General features: G+C 41.5%; 2 protein-coding genes and 1 pseudogene across 8 annotated transcripts in view; 1 reads left to right on the top strand and 2 right to left on the bottom strand.

Annotated features, from left to right (window-relative positions):
* The window catches only part of DHFR (dihydrofolate reductase), a 36701-nt gene extending 31943 nt beyond the window's left edge, over positions 1-4758 (bottom strand). Inside the window, exons 1-3 of the mRNA XM_003732323.6 lie at positions 4572-4758; positions 4158-4207; positions 1880-1985 (exon numbers count right to left, since the gene is read on the bottom strand). Of these exons, the coding sequence (XP_003732371.1) occupies positions 1880-1985; positions 4158-4207; positions 4572-4657 (242 nt within the window). The 5' untranslated portion in view covers positions 4658-4758. The remainder of the gene's footprint in view (positions 1-1879; positions 1986-4157; positions 4208-4571) is intronic.
* Positions 4656-12969, top strand: part of MSH3 (mutS homolog 3) — a 244522-nt gene continuing 236208 nt past the window's right edge. For 3 of the 7 annotated variants that reach the window (XM_054252616.2, XM_078365272.1, XM_054252613.2), the window contains exon 1: positions 4656-5091. In XM_054252616.2, the coding sequence (XP_054108591.2) occupies positions 4656-5091 (436 nt within the window). Of the gene's footprint in view, positions 5092-5245; positions 5465-7249; positions 7371-12969 lie in introns of those variants that run through there. The other 4 variants (XM_054252615.2, XM_054252614.2, XM_054252617.2 and 1 more) reach the window with 4 other exon arrangements.
* Positions 6003-6622, bottom strand: LOC100413874 (protein mago nashi homolog 2 pseudogene; annotated as a pseudogene).

The following is a 12969-nucleotide window of genomic DNA, read 5'->3' as shown; positions in this document are numbered from 1 at the left end:
TGAGGCCTCCCCAGCCACGAGGAACTGTGAGTTAATTAAACCTCTTTCCCGTATAAATTACCCAGTCTAGGGTAGTTCTTTATAGCAACATGCAAATGGACTAACACAGGTCCAATTTGGCCACCCCTCAACCTCTCAAACCATTGGAGCTGACTTCCTGGGCAGTCTTAATATGATTACCTTCCAACTCTCCAGGGAATATCCCAGGAGCAATTTCAGAAACTACTAACTCCAACGCTGGATTGGAGGACAGGAAAATTCTTAGCAGAGGCTAATTGGAGATACATGCTTTGCCCCAGGATCTCTAGAACCATCTCAATACTTTGAAATTTTTTACCTTCAGACACTGGGTAATGAATGTTAAGTACAAAATTGTGGTGTTCGCACCAAGGACTCATGACTTGCCTCAGTTTGGCTGCTGGACCTGTATTGCATTTCCTCACCTCGAGGGCAGTCGAGTGAGACAGGGCCGTAAGCTGACTCACTAAAAGCAACAACAGAATGCAAAGCAAAGGCCTGCAGTTTATGAGGACATTGTGCTGTCTGCTCCCATGTCCCCCTTCAGTCTCTGTGTACGCAATAAACTTGCTGCAATTGAAATGTCTAAGAGGAGCAGAGACCTCTGCCCATATTTTCCCTGGAGCCAAGCCTTTGTTTTAGCTCCTGATGAAAAACAGGTTTAACCAGCCACCTTAAGGGCGCCACTGTATCTTTGGAATGTAAAATCATTGAAATGTAAACTACTACCACTAGCCCCCTTAAACTGCTTCCTGAGCAGGATATCACAAGCCCCGGATATCTTTTTTATGGAGTTTCTGTTTCCTTTCTGTTTTCCCCTTTGTTTCTTTCTGCTGAGATGAGGTAAATGTAAACAAGACAAAAGGTATAAAAACTGTAACCCACAAAAATAAATTTGCTGCGTTTTGGCCATAATCTTCACGCAGCCCTCCAGACTCTACTTTTCTATGTTCTTTCTTTCCCGCGCACTCTCTCTCTCTCAGGTTGAACGAGACATCTACGTTGGCGGTCTCGGGGACTCCCGCAGGTCGGTAGTCCCCCGGCAGACGTGCCGGACCCCGACACAAAATATTAATGGGTATTGTGGTTAATTAGGAATAATAGGCAGAAGATTACGACCCATTTCAGCCCATCCTAAAATTCACATTTTATTACATTTAGGGTTGTGTCCAGAAAGGGGATCATCACTTAATTTTAGCAAGTCCCCAAACATAGTTGTTTTGACTTTATGTGAAACTAGAAGTTACTGATTACCCTGAATAATTTACATTTGAGCCTACTGAATGATGGTTCAAGAAAACTTGCAAATCTGATACCACAGTGAGATACTCAATGTTTTTTTTTTTTTTTTTTTTTTGAGACGGAGTTTCGCTCTTGTTACCCAGGCTGGAGTGCAATGGCACCATCTCAGCTCACTGCAACCTCTGCCTCCTGGGTTCAGGCAATTTTCCTGCCTCAGCCTCCTGAGCAGCTGGGATTACAGGCACGCGCCATCATGCCCAGCTAATTTTTTTTCTTGTATCTTTAGTAGAGACGGGGTTTCACCATGTTGACCAGGATGGTCTCGATCTCTTGACCTTGTGATCCACCCGCCTCGGCCTCCCAAAGTGCTGGGATTACAGGCTTGACCCACCGCGCCTGGCCGATACTTAATGTTTAATGTAACTTTTCAAGGTGATGAAATCGATTACTCAGGTAGTAGACTAAGTTATTGTCATGTAGTATAAATAACTGCTTATTCATTTTCTATAATAACCTTTGTGATATTAAGCAGCTTCATCAATAGCTCCTTTTATACTGATCTCCACTATAAGAAATGAGACATGATTTTCTTCTGGTGAATTTATGCTAAGGTACTTACTTGAGTTCCCTGCTGAGAACTACATTAATTCTATCCTTTAAAGGTCGATTCTTCTCAGGAATGGAGAACCAGGTCTTCCTACCCATAATCACCAAATTCTGTTTATCTATAAAATCACAAAGAAAGCCTAAGTATATTTTGGGAATATACATGTATTCTCAAATGTTTATATACAACAGGTCCTGAATAACATCATTTTCGTCTAATGTTGATGAGAAAAATAATCAATTCCTGGCCAGGGCCACACTGTCTGTGTGGAGTTTGCATGCTTTTCCCATGTCTGCCTGGGTTTTCTCTAGGTACTTGTTTCCTACCACATCCCAAAGATGTGCACATTATTAATCTTTCTTAAACATATGTAAAGCTCTTATTTATTTCAGTGTTTAATATTAGAAGTGTTTTCAGCCTTCATTTAGAAGTTTGATGATTTTTTTGTGACCAGCAATATGCCCTAGGAATTTAACTCTTGTGCATATCAAGTAGCCTACGGTAAAACTGGTTTTGCAATACATTGTTTCACTTATAGTCAGTTTTCAAGAACTCACAGATGACTTTAAATGAGGACTTGGTTTAGGTATGTGCATGGACATGACTGACATCCTGCCATCTAATGGATCTCCTTTAAAAAAACTGAAACTTAAAAAAGACCAAAATTCATACTTATCACTCATATCCTAAATATAACTATTTTTCCCTTTGGAATTATCCAATTATATCCAATATTTAGTTTTAATCAATTGCAATTGTGTATAACATAGTAAAGATTCTAGGTCAAAGTGCTCAAGTTGAATGCATTTTCTCATCCACAAGACAAACTGTGTTAACCCTTTGTGGTTTACTTAATAAAATAGAGATAACAGTAGTTCCTGCTTCTAGGGTTGTTGTGGGAATTAAAAACTTAGAATAATATTCAGCCTCTAATCTGTACTGCCACAACTGTTTGATATAATTGTATTACTCATATTTGTGTACCTTGTAGATTTACATTAAATCATACTTTTAAAAATAGCTGCTTAATGTTTCACTCAATTACCTTAAAGCATGTTTAATGATGTCTCTATCCTACTCTTTTAGGTACACACTTCTATACGAACCTTTTACATATAGCTTCCACTTTTGGTTCAGTTTCTTAGAAGAATAACTTTGAGAGTCAGCTATCTGAACCAAAGAAACATTAAGATTACCAGACCATATTGGGATTTTCGAGTGGCTTTTATTAATTCTTTTTTTTTTTGAGACGGGGTTTCGCTCTTGCTACCCAGGCTGGAGTGCAATGGCGTGATCTCGGCTCACCGCAACCTCCGCCTCCTGGGTTCAGGCAATTCTCCTGCCTCAGCCTCTTGAGTAGCTGGGATTACAGACATGTGCCACCGTGCCCAGCTAATTTTTTGTATTTTTAGTAGAGACAGGGTTTCACCATGTTGACCAGGATGGTCTCAATCTCTTGACCTCGTGATCCACCCGCCTCTGCCTCCCAAAGTGCTGGGATTACAGGCTTGAGCCACCGCGCCCGGCCAGCTTTTATTAATTTTTTAGCTATAGGCTCTTGTCATCATCTCTACCAGTGATCTAAGTGTCAAACCCAAATGCCTTGTATCTCTCCCATTAAAGAGATACAGCATCTGCTCCTTCCTTACTCTTTGTTTCCCCTGCCCATGCCTCCTCTTACGACCATAAATATCCACGTCTCTTAGGTTTTAAACGGGAATCTCTTAACCCCCACGTTCTTTTCCTTGGTTATCCCCTTCTCTCCAATGGTTCAATTCACCTAAACCCTGTGCCTGAAATTAACCCAGATGTCCTAGAGGTTCCTCATCACTACAGTGGCACATTATTCTCCACTCCTTTACATGTCATGCCAGCTTTCAAACTGATAATCTGAGCGTTCATCCTTGATTCATCATCTTTAGATTTCAGATCTCCAAAAGCCAGGGTCATGTAACCTCAAAAAAGTTTTTACCCTCTCTTTTGCCCTCGTTCAGGCCTTATCATCTATTCGAGAAGCTGTTCCAAAGGCTTCCTCTGCTTTTTTTTTTTTTTTGAGTGCTGACCTCCAAGGAAGCCTCCACCAAGCTGCCAATTCTGTCCCTTGCCTGAATTTGCTCCTGCGTTAACATTAAATTTCTAAGACAAAAAATTTTTAATAATGATAAATAAACCTTGGGAACTGCATAGAGATCCATGAGAGAAAAGGTCCCAGATTAACACGGACAATTTTCCATTTAACTAACTTTTGCATTGGTAAACTTAAGACAGACCCTACTGAATCCCACATTACCTTCTACTGAAGAGGTCGTGGTCATTCTCTGGAAATACCTGAATTCATTCCTACAAGTTAGAGAACACAGCGTTACTCAAAACATTATCCCTTGGGCTCGAGCTCTAACGCACCTGACAAACCGAGCGCTGGGGGCAGGGATAAGGTGTTTATTCCAGGGCTGGGACTTTGCTCTGGACAAGGGCGCCGCAGGGCAAAGACCTCACCAGGCAGCGGGATTCGGGTAGAAATCAGCAACTTGGACTCCCGCTCAGCAGAAAAGAGGAATCCAGCCGGATCCACCCCTCCAGTCAGCGCAGACCGCAAGTTTGACCCCATCCTCCCGCCGCAAGTAGGCCAGACGAGTCCCACCCAGGTACCCCGACCCCAGACTTGACGCCAGTCTGGGTCCCCTCACCCCGGCCCGGCAGATACCTGAGCGGCGGCCAGGGCAGTTCACCGTTCTTGCCGATGCCCATGTTCTGGGACACAGCGACGATGCAGTTTAGCAATTGAACCATGACAGCAGCAGTGAGCACTGACCCCGCTAGCTACACCACCACGCGCGGCCAACTTTGGCGCGGAATCATCCGCCCGCCTTTTCGTCCTTATTTGTGCAGACGAGGCCCCGCCTCCCGCCCCGGCGCACGGCAGGGTCGCGACGCGCTCGCGCCCGCAGACGCCTGGGAACTGAGGCCGCGGGCTCGCGCTCCCGGCCGTGCCCTGCCTCCGGGGCTGCCATCCCTGCCCTGCCATGTCTCGCCGGAAGCCTGCGTCGGGCGGCCTCGCTGCCTCCAGCTCAGCCCCTGCAAGGCAAGCGGTTTTGAGCCGATTTTTCCAGTCTACGGGAAGTCTGAAATCCACCGCCTCCTCCGCGGGTGCAACCGACCAGGTGGACCCCGACGCCGCAGCGCCCCCAGCGTCCACTTTCCCGCCCCAGCTGCCGCCGCACGTGGTGGGTGCTGTCCGGAACTGGGCCGGGCCGTCAGGTTGAGGGGGCGGGGCTTGTGGGTGAGGCGCGGAGGTGGGGACCCTCTGCCAGATGATAGGGCTGGAGGAGGAAGGGGCGGGCCGAAGAAGGGGAAGGTGGGAAGGGCCCAGCCGGGGCTGTGTTCTAGGTGTAACGCTGAAATTTTAGTACTTCCATTTGAGCTGTTACGGTCACGCAGATTTTTAATGGCAGGCCTGAGACAGGAACTAAGGTCTTCTGACGAGGGGGCTTGTGAGCAAGGGGTGCGTCTTTTAACCTCCATTTGCTTTTCCTTGGTGGTTGAAGGGTTTTACTGATTTAAAAAGTGCTGGATTGGCTGACTAGAAGGAAGCTGCTGGTAGGTCTCCAGTTTTTAAGGCTGCAACAGCATTGCCCAATATTTCAAATCATTAGGTTAGAAGCAATCATATTGTGCAGTTCCCCAGTGACTGCACTTTTTGTAGATTAGATTATAAAGTCTGAAATACAATTTGGGTGGATAAAATTTCTTAGGATGGTTATAGATGTGATTAATCATGGGATCCTTCCTGTTGCCATCCTTCAACGCAATACGTACCTTTGTTTTTAAACCAGAGATACTGCCACGGGAAAAGCCCCTCAAACTGAGGCTGTGGAAGGGCATTGAAGACTGGTTTTTAGCCACCTACTGTGTTTTAATGTAGGTGACTGCTTGGGTGCTTCAAAATCTTGTTCCCTTCTTGTATATTTCTCCCTTAAAGTGATTACTCCTCTTGTTTTTTTTTTTTTTCAGGATTTGGCATGTTTTATTAGAGCAAATTTTTAACAAAAGGTGGCTTTTATTTACAGAACTTAATGTGTGTGGGGGACTGTCCAAACCACGTGGACTCAAGTTAGGATGACCATTAAGCTTACATACAAAATTTTTTTTTTGCTTCACATTCATAAAAACCCCAGTATTGTAAATGACAAATAAACCCTTCATCCCTTAATTAAATATACAAACAGCTTGAAAAACATGGAATTTAAATTGGTTTAATCTTGAAGTGTAATCCAATGAGACTGAAAACTAAACATTTCAAGTCTTGTACCAAATAGTAAAATACTCGAAGGCCTTCAGGATCCTTCGACTGGTTCACATCAATAAGAGAACCTATTTTTCATGTGGTAAAAGATATGTGCTTATCTCCAATGACAATTTCAAGCTCCTGACGGCCAACCCTGTCAGGGGGAGGCCACAAAGCATCATCTTCTTTTGTAATTTCACTGACATCAATAATTCTCTTCAGTTCTTCCATTACACTCTTGTGTACATAAGCCTCTTTTCTGATCATTACGTCATTTTTGTAATTGCTGTTGTTGGCATATCTAAGCTTTCCATCCGGCCGAAATTCGAACTCCAGAAACTTGTGCCCAAACTTGCCCTTGTGCCCTACGTAGTAGCGCAGGTAGAAATCGCTAGCCATAGACATTTTTGTCCCTGGTAAGCCCGCCGAAAACAGACCCAAGGTATCGCCCGGCGCCTGGCAGTGACGTCATCCTCTTTTTTTTTTTTTTTTTTTTTAATTTTAAGGATGACCTGCATTTTCATGAATTCACCAAAATTTTGCATCCACCATTTAGAGGGTAGTTGGTGAAGGATTTACGGATGCTTTCAAAAAAAGTTCATAATCTTGTCACATCTTTAGTGATGAACATAAACCATTTAAACAGGAAACATTTAAATTGGAATGAACATGTCAATAATGATACTGTTCTTTTATTACCTATCTTTTCCCCTCTAATTGTGCCTTTGCTACATAGTTGTTTATTTCTTAGAAGTATTTTATTTAACATATGTAAGTAGGGTGATTCAAGTTTTATAATTAGAGAAAGCTGAGGGCTGATTATTGAGTCAAGACAGGTAACCAGCCTTGGTTTCAATTAATTCTACCAGGGCTTGAGTTGCTGAGGCTCCTGACTTCAGTCATCAGAGTCTACCTTGTCTTTGATGGTGTTCAAAACGGTTCACCCATAGGTTTTTTCCCATAAGCTAAAAGTAGGGGATTCTATGAAGAGTGGATGGCAAGGAGTTTGTCATTCAGATGTAAGGTTTAAATTTTCACATAAATCAAGCCTTCTCAGAATAGAGATAACGCATCATTTTCTACTCTTCCTGATATAGACTACAGAAATTGACAGAAGCAGGAAGAGACCATTGGAAAATGATGGGCCTGTTAAAAAGAAAGTAAAGAAAGTCCAAGAAAAAGAAGGAGGAAGTGATCTGGGAATATCTGGCAACTCTGGTGAGTTGTGGCGGATTCTTTTTTCTCTTCAGTCATGGCTCTGGTATTCTTCAATTCTCCAGAGGGCAGAAGAGCCTATTGGAGTTGTGTCTTTTTTCTTTGTGGAGAAAGGTCCCTTTTGTGCCTGAGCAGAGTGGCCAGCTACAGGTGATGGTTATGTGTATAGGAGATTAAGGGGATGGTAGAGCTAGAATTCTGCAATTTAGTTCTAGTTCTCCCAACTTTTTCTTTTATTTCTTCTAGCTGTTTCTGTCCTTGTTATACAACATTCTTGCTACAGAAATTTCAAACAGTACAGAAATTTGGAAGGTAGGCAGTAATAGACCCCATAATTGCTCCCTTTCAGTAAGGTCCACTGCTAATTGGTGTTCTGTATATACTTCCAGATTTTAAAATTTATACATGTGTATGTATGCATACTCATAAGCCCACAAAGCAGTTTAAATAATTGTATTTTACAGATTATATTCTATTCTATATAATTTACTACTATCTGTTTCCACTTAATAGAACATTTTGAACAATTTTCAATATCAGGACATGTAGATCTACTCTCCCCCTCCTTTTTTTTTTTTTTTTTTTTTTTTGCTTAGAGCTGCTCTTTGTGTAGGTAATAGGCATTGAATAAAAACAGCATGCCTAGGCTGGGTGCTGTGGCTCATGCCTGCAATCTCAGCAGTTTGAGAGGCCAAGGCAGGTGGATCACCTGAGATCAGGAGTTCAAGACCAGTCTGACCAACATGGTGAAATCCTGTCTCTACAAAAATTAGCTGGGCGTGTTGGTGGTTGCCTATAATCCCAGCTACTTGGGACGCTGAGGAGAATCACTTGAGCCTGGGAGGCAGAGGTTGCAGTAAGCCTAGATTGTGCCACTGCATTCTAGCCTGGGCAACAGCATGAGATTCTGTGTCAAAAAACAAAACAAAACAAAAAACAAACAAACAAAAAGCATGCCTGAATTCCTGAGTTCTTGGATTTCTAGAGGTGGTGTTGCATATAGACAGTTGAGCAGAGTTTTCTCTGGTTTTTCATATCAGAGAATTTGTGATAACGGAAGACAGGAAATCTATATTTATTCATTCTTCCCAATGAAATTGGGTAAAGAGAATGAGAAAGAAGGAAAAAAAAGTCCCAGTTCAGTAGAGGTATCTGTCCAGTGGAGATATATGTAAAATATTAATCCTTCCATAAAAGGTAACATTTGGATTCATGGTCAACATGAAAGCTTTAGTATGAAGTAACTACAAGAATGGAGACATATGGCTAAGGAAGAAAGTAAATTTAAAACTTTTCCTTTCTGGAGAAGGCATGCAAGGAGGCATGACTTGAGAGAATTTGCCATGTGTTAATGTTACATTTCTAGGGCTGCCTAGAAATTTCCTTCGCTTCATTACATTTCTATTGCTTCATTACTTTGCAGAGACCCATTTTTGAGGTCTACAAACACTGAATGAATACCTATGATTTTTTAAAAGCCTGCTATTATTCTAGAGACTTTTTGTAGCTCATTCCTTCTTCCTAAGAATGCATGTTGTCCTCTTTTTCTTTTTTTGAGACAGGGTCTTGCTCTTGCCCAGGCTGAAGTAAACTGGCGCAGTCTTGCCTTACTGTGAACTCCACCTCCAGGGTTCAAGTGATTCTCCTGCCTCAGCCTCCTGAGTAGCTGGGATTACAGCTGTGTACCACCACACCTGGCTAATTTTTATATTTTGGTAGAGACAGGATTTTGCCATGTTGGGTGGGCTGGTCTCGAACTCCTGGCCTCAAGTGATCCACCCTCTTTGGCCTCCCAAAGTGCTTGGATTACATACAGGAGACACCGTGCTCAGCCTGTTGTCCGTTTTTATAGAGGAATAAGTAGGTGATAGACAAAGAGAATTGAAGATTTTCACAGTTAAGTAACTTAACCAAGACCACATAGGACAGCTGAGATAGAATGTTGTTGAAATAAGACAACACACTTGGCATATTTTAAAATAGGACCTTTGCCACTTGTTAAATATGCCACTAACGAAGAAGGGAGAGGATCATCCACTAGTCAGAAGCTGGGTGACTGTTCCACCTCAGTTTATTTTATTTTTTAGAGACAGGTGTTCCTCTGTCATCCAGGCTGGAACTTAGTGGTAGGATCATAGCTTATGTAGCCCCAAACTCCTGGGCTCAAGCCATCCTTCTGCCTCAGCTTTCTAAGTAGCAAGGACCACAAGTGCATGCCACTATGACTGGCTAATTTAAAAAAATGTATATATATATTTTAGAGACAGGATCTTGCTCTGTTGACCAGGCTGGTCTCAAATTCTGGTCCCGAGCCATCCTCCTGCCTCAGTCCCTCAGTAGCTGGAACTTCATGCCTGAGCTGTTATACCTGGCAAGTTTTTTTTTTTTTTTTTTTAATAATAACAGAATTATTAAGACATAGTTCTTGGTCCCTGGCATGATGGCTCATTCCTGTAATCTCAGCACTTTGAGAGGCTGAGGCAGGCGGATCACCTGAGATCAGGAGTTTGAGACCATCCTGGCCAGCATGGTGAAACCCTGTCTCTATAAAAATACAAAAAATTTGCTGGGCATGGTGTCTGGTACCTGTAATCCCAGCTACTTGGGAGGCTGAGGCAGGAGAATCGCTTGAGCCCGGGAGGTGGAGCTTGCAGTGAGCCGAGACTATGCCACTGAACTCCAGGCTTGATGACAGAGTGAGACTCTTAAAAAAAAAAAAAAAAAGATAGAGTTCTCATACAAGTCAGACAATACAGTTCTCAACCAATATGTCGGTTGTGCAACCATCGTCAAAGTCAATTTTAGAACATTTTCATCACTCCAAAAGAAACCCTATGCCCATTAACAGCCACCGCCTATTCTCCCCCAGCTCTCCCAGCCCTAGGTAACCACTAATCTACTTTCTGTGTAGATTTACTTATTCTGAACATTTCACATAAATGGAATCATATAATATGTGGCCTTTGGTGTCTGGTTTCTTTCACTTACTCTAAGTTTTCAAGGTTCATCCATGTTGTAACATGTATCAGTACTTCATTCCCTTTTCTAAAAAAAATTCTTTATTTTGGTTAAATATACATAATATAAAGTGTATCATTCTAGACATTTTTTAAGTATATAGCTCAGGGCTATTTAGTACATTTATACTGTTATGCAACCATCACCACTATCCATCTCCAGAACTCTTTTAATCTTGCAGTCCTGTCACTCTACCATGAAACACTAAACTCCCTGTAACTCCCTTCCCCCAACCCCTGGTGCCTACTGTTCAGCTTTCTGTCTCTGTCATTTTGCCTACTCTATAATGCATTCATTCCTTTTTATTTCTGGGTAGTGTTCCATTTTATATATCCACCTCAGTTTTAACTCTGTGATTAACAAGTTCTTTTTTATACCTGGGATCCACAGGTAAAGGAAACTTTTATACACAAGCAAACTTAGATACATTTGAAAAGCCAGCTAAATACATATTTTGAAAACCAAGGGATTAATGATAAACAAAGTAGAATATGCATTGTGTATTAGTCCGTTTCACGCTGCTGTTAAAGACATACCAGAGACTGGAAAGAAGAAAAGGTTTAATTGGACTTATCGTTTCACATGTCTGGGGAGGCCTCACAGTCATGGCAGGAGGCAAAAGGCACTTCTTTGTTTTTTGTTTTTTTCGGTTTTACTTTATGTTCTGGGATACATTTGCAGAACCTGCAAGTTTGTTGAAAGGTACTTCTTACATGTGGCAGTGGCAAGAGAAAATGAGAAAGAAGCAAAAGTGGAAACCCCTGATAAACCCATCAGATCTCCTGAGACTTTTTCACTATCATGGGAATAGCACAGGAAAGACTGGCCCCCATGATTCAGTTACCTACCATTGTGTTCCTCCCACAATACATGGGAATTCTGGGAGAGAAAATTCAAGTTGAGATTTGGGTCAGGGCACAGTTAAACCATATCACATTGGAAAAGATTCAAAAATATCTTGTTAGCACAAAGGAAGTCATAGTAAACAAGGTAACTATATATTAGAAAAGTCCTATTTAGAAGAGTCGTTGTATTTTTTTCAGAGATTCTTAGCCTTTAGCATATATGACATCAAGGTTTTTTGTTTTTAATTATAGAGGGTTAGTTACCCTAATATGTCTTTTTCTCTGGTTGCTTTTAAGATTTTTCTCTTAATCACTGGTTTTCATGTTTGATTTTTTTTTTTTTGACCCATATAATCTGCAGGAACACATATTTGATTTTGATGGACCTTTTCTGTTGTTTTTTTTTTTTTTTTGATATGGAGTCTTGCTCTGTCACCCAGGCTGGAGTGCAGTGGCGCTGTCTCAGCTTACTCCAACCTCTGCCCCACTAGGTTTAAGCAGTTCTTCTGCCTTCACCTCCAGAGTAGCTGGGATTACAGGTACTCACCACTATGCCTGGGTAATTTTTGTATTTTTAGTGGAGACGGGGTTTTACCATGTTGACCAGGCTGGTCTTGAACTCCTGACCTCATGAGCCACCTGCCTCAGCCTCCCAAACTGCTGGGATTACAGGCGTGAGCCACCACACCCGTCCGTCTTTGTCTGGTTTTTACTTTTTATTCATTTCTTCATTTATTTTTATCCTGTTTAGAGCTAATTTAAAGCTTCTTGAGTCTGTGGGTTTATAGGTCTTATTAAATGTGGGAAACTTTTTTGCTTGTTACTGTCTCACATTGTTTCTGTCTTTCCCTCGTGTCTCTCTCTGACAGTTTATTACAGGGATGTTAATTACTTGATGTTATTGCTTAAGTCATTGAGGGCCTTTTTATTTGTTTTCCAGGCTTATTTCTCTTGGTACTTCATTGTGGATAGATTCTACTGCTCTGTTTTCAAGTTCAGTGGTCTTTTCTTCTGCTATGTCTAATCTGCTGTAAATCTCATTCAATAAAATGTTTATTTCCCATATTGCATATTTCATCTCTAGCAGTTCTATTTTGTTCTTTGAAAAGATCTTCCAGTTCTCTATATGAATTATATCTCAGTAAGGTTCTTAAAAAGAAATCCTTTGCTCCTCGTTTTGCTCATGTTTTCCTTTACATTCTCGATTATGTGGAGCATATTTATAAATTGTATTTTCTTGTTCTTATATGCTAATTGATTGCACCATCTCTATGATTTCTGGGTCTGCATCCGTGGACAGATTTTTCCTACTTTTGCATGTCTAGTAACTAATTAGTTGGATCATGGATATGTTGAATTCTGTGTTGCCTCCTGCTGGAGTTTGCATTTCTTTGGAGTGTTGGACTCTGTTCTGACAAGCAGTTAAATTCCTTTGAATCACCTTTATCTTTTTAAGAATTGTTTTTAAACTTCAGTAGAGAAGGTCTATTGTGCTCTTACTAAGGGCTACTTTAGTCACATGTCTAAGGCATGACTGTTTTAGAGTTGGAAATGCATAGTGGCAGTAGCAAACCATTATATTGTATTTCCATGATACAGAGACAGTAGACATTAGTAACATGAAGAATATAAAACAGTCATATGCTGCCTAACGACAGTCAGTGAGGGACCGCCTCTACAACATGAATGTTGTAAGATTATACTAGGTATTTTTACTGTACTAGTTCTATGTTTAAATA

Source organism: Callithrix jacchus, chromosome 2 (assembly GCF_049354715.1).
Source record: "Callithrix jacchus isolate 240 chromosome 2, calJac240_pri, whole genome shotgun sequence".
NCBI classification, from domain to species: domain Eukaryota; kingdom Metazoa; phylum Chordata; class Mammalia; order Primates; family Cebidae; genus Callithrix; species Callithrix jacchus.
The sequence above is the reverse complement of the archived record's forward strand: the minus strand, read 5'-3'. Positions and strand labels throughout refer to the sequence as shown.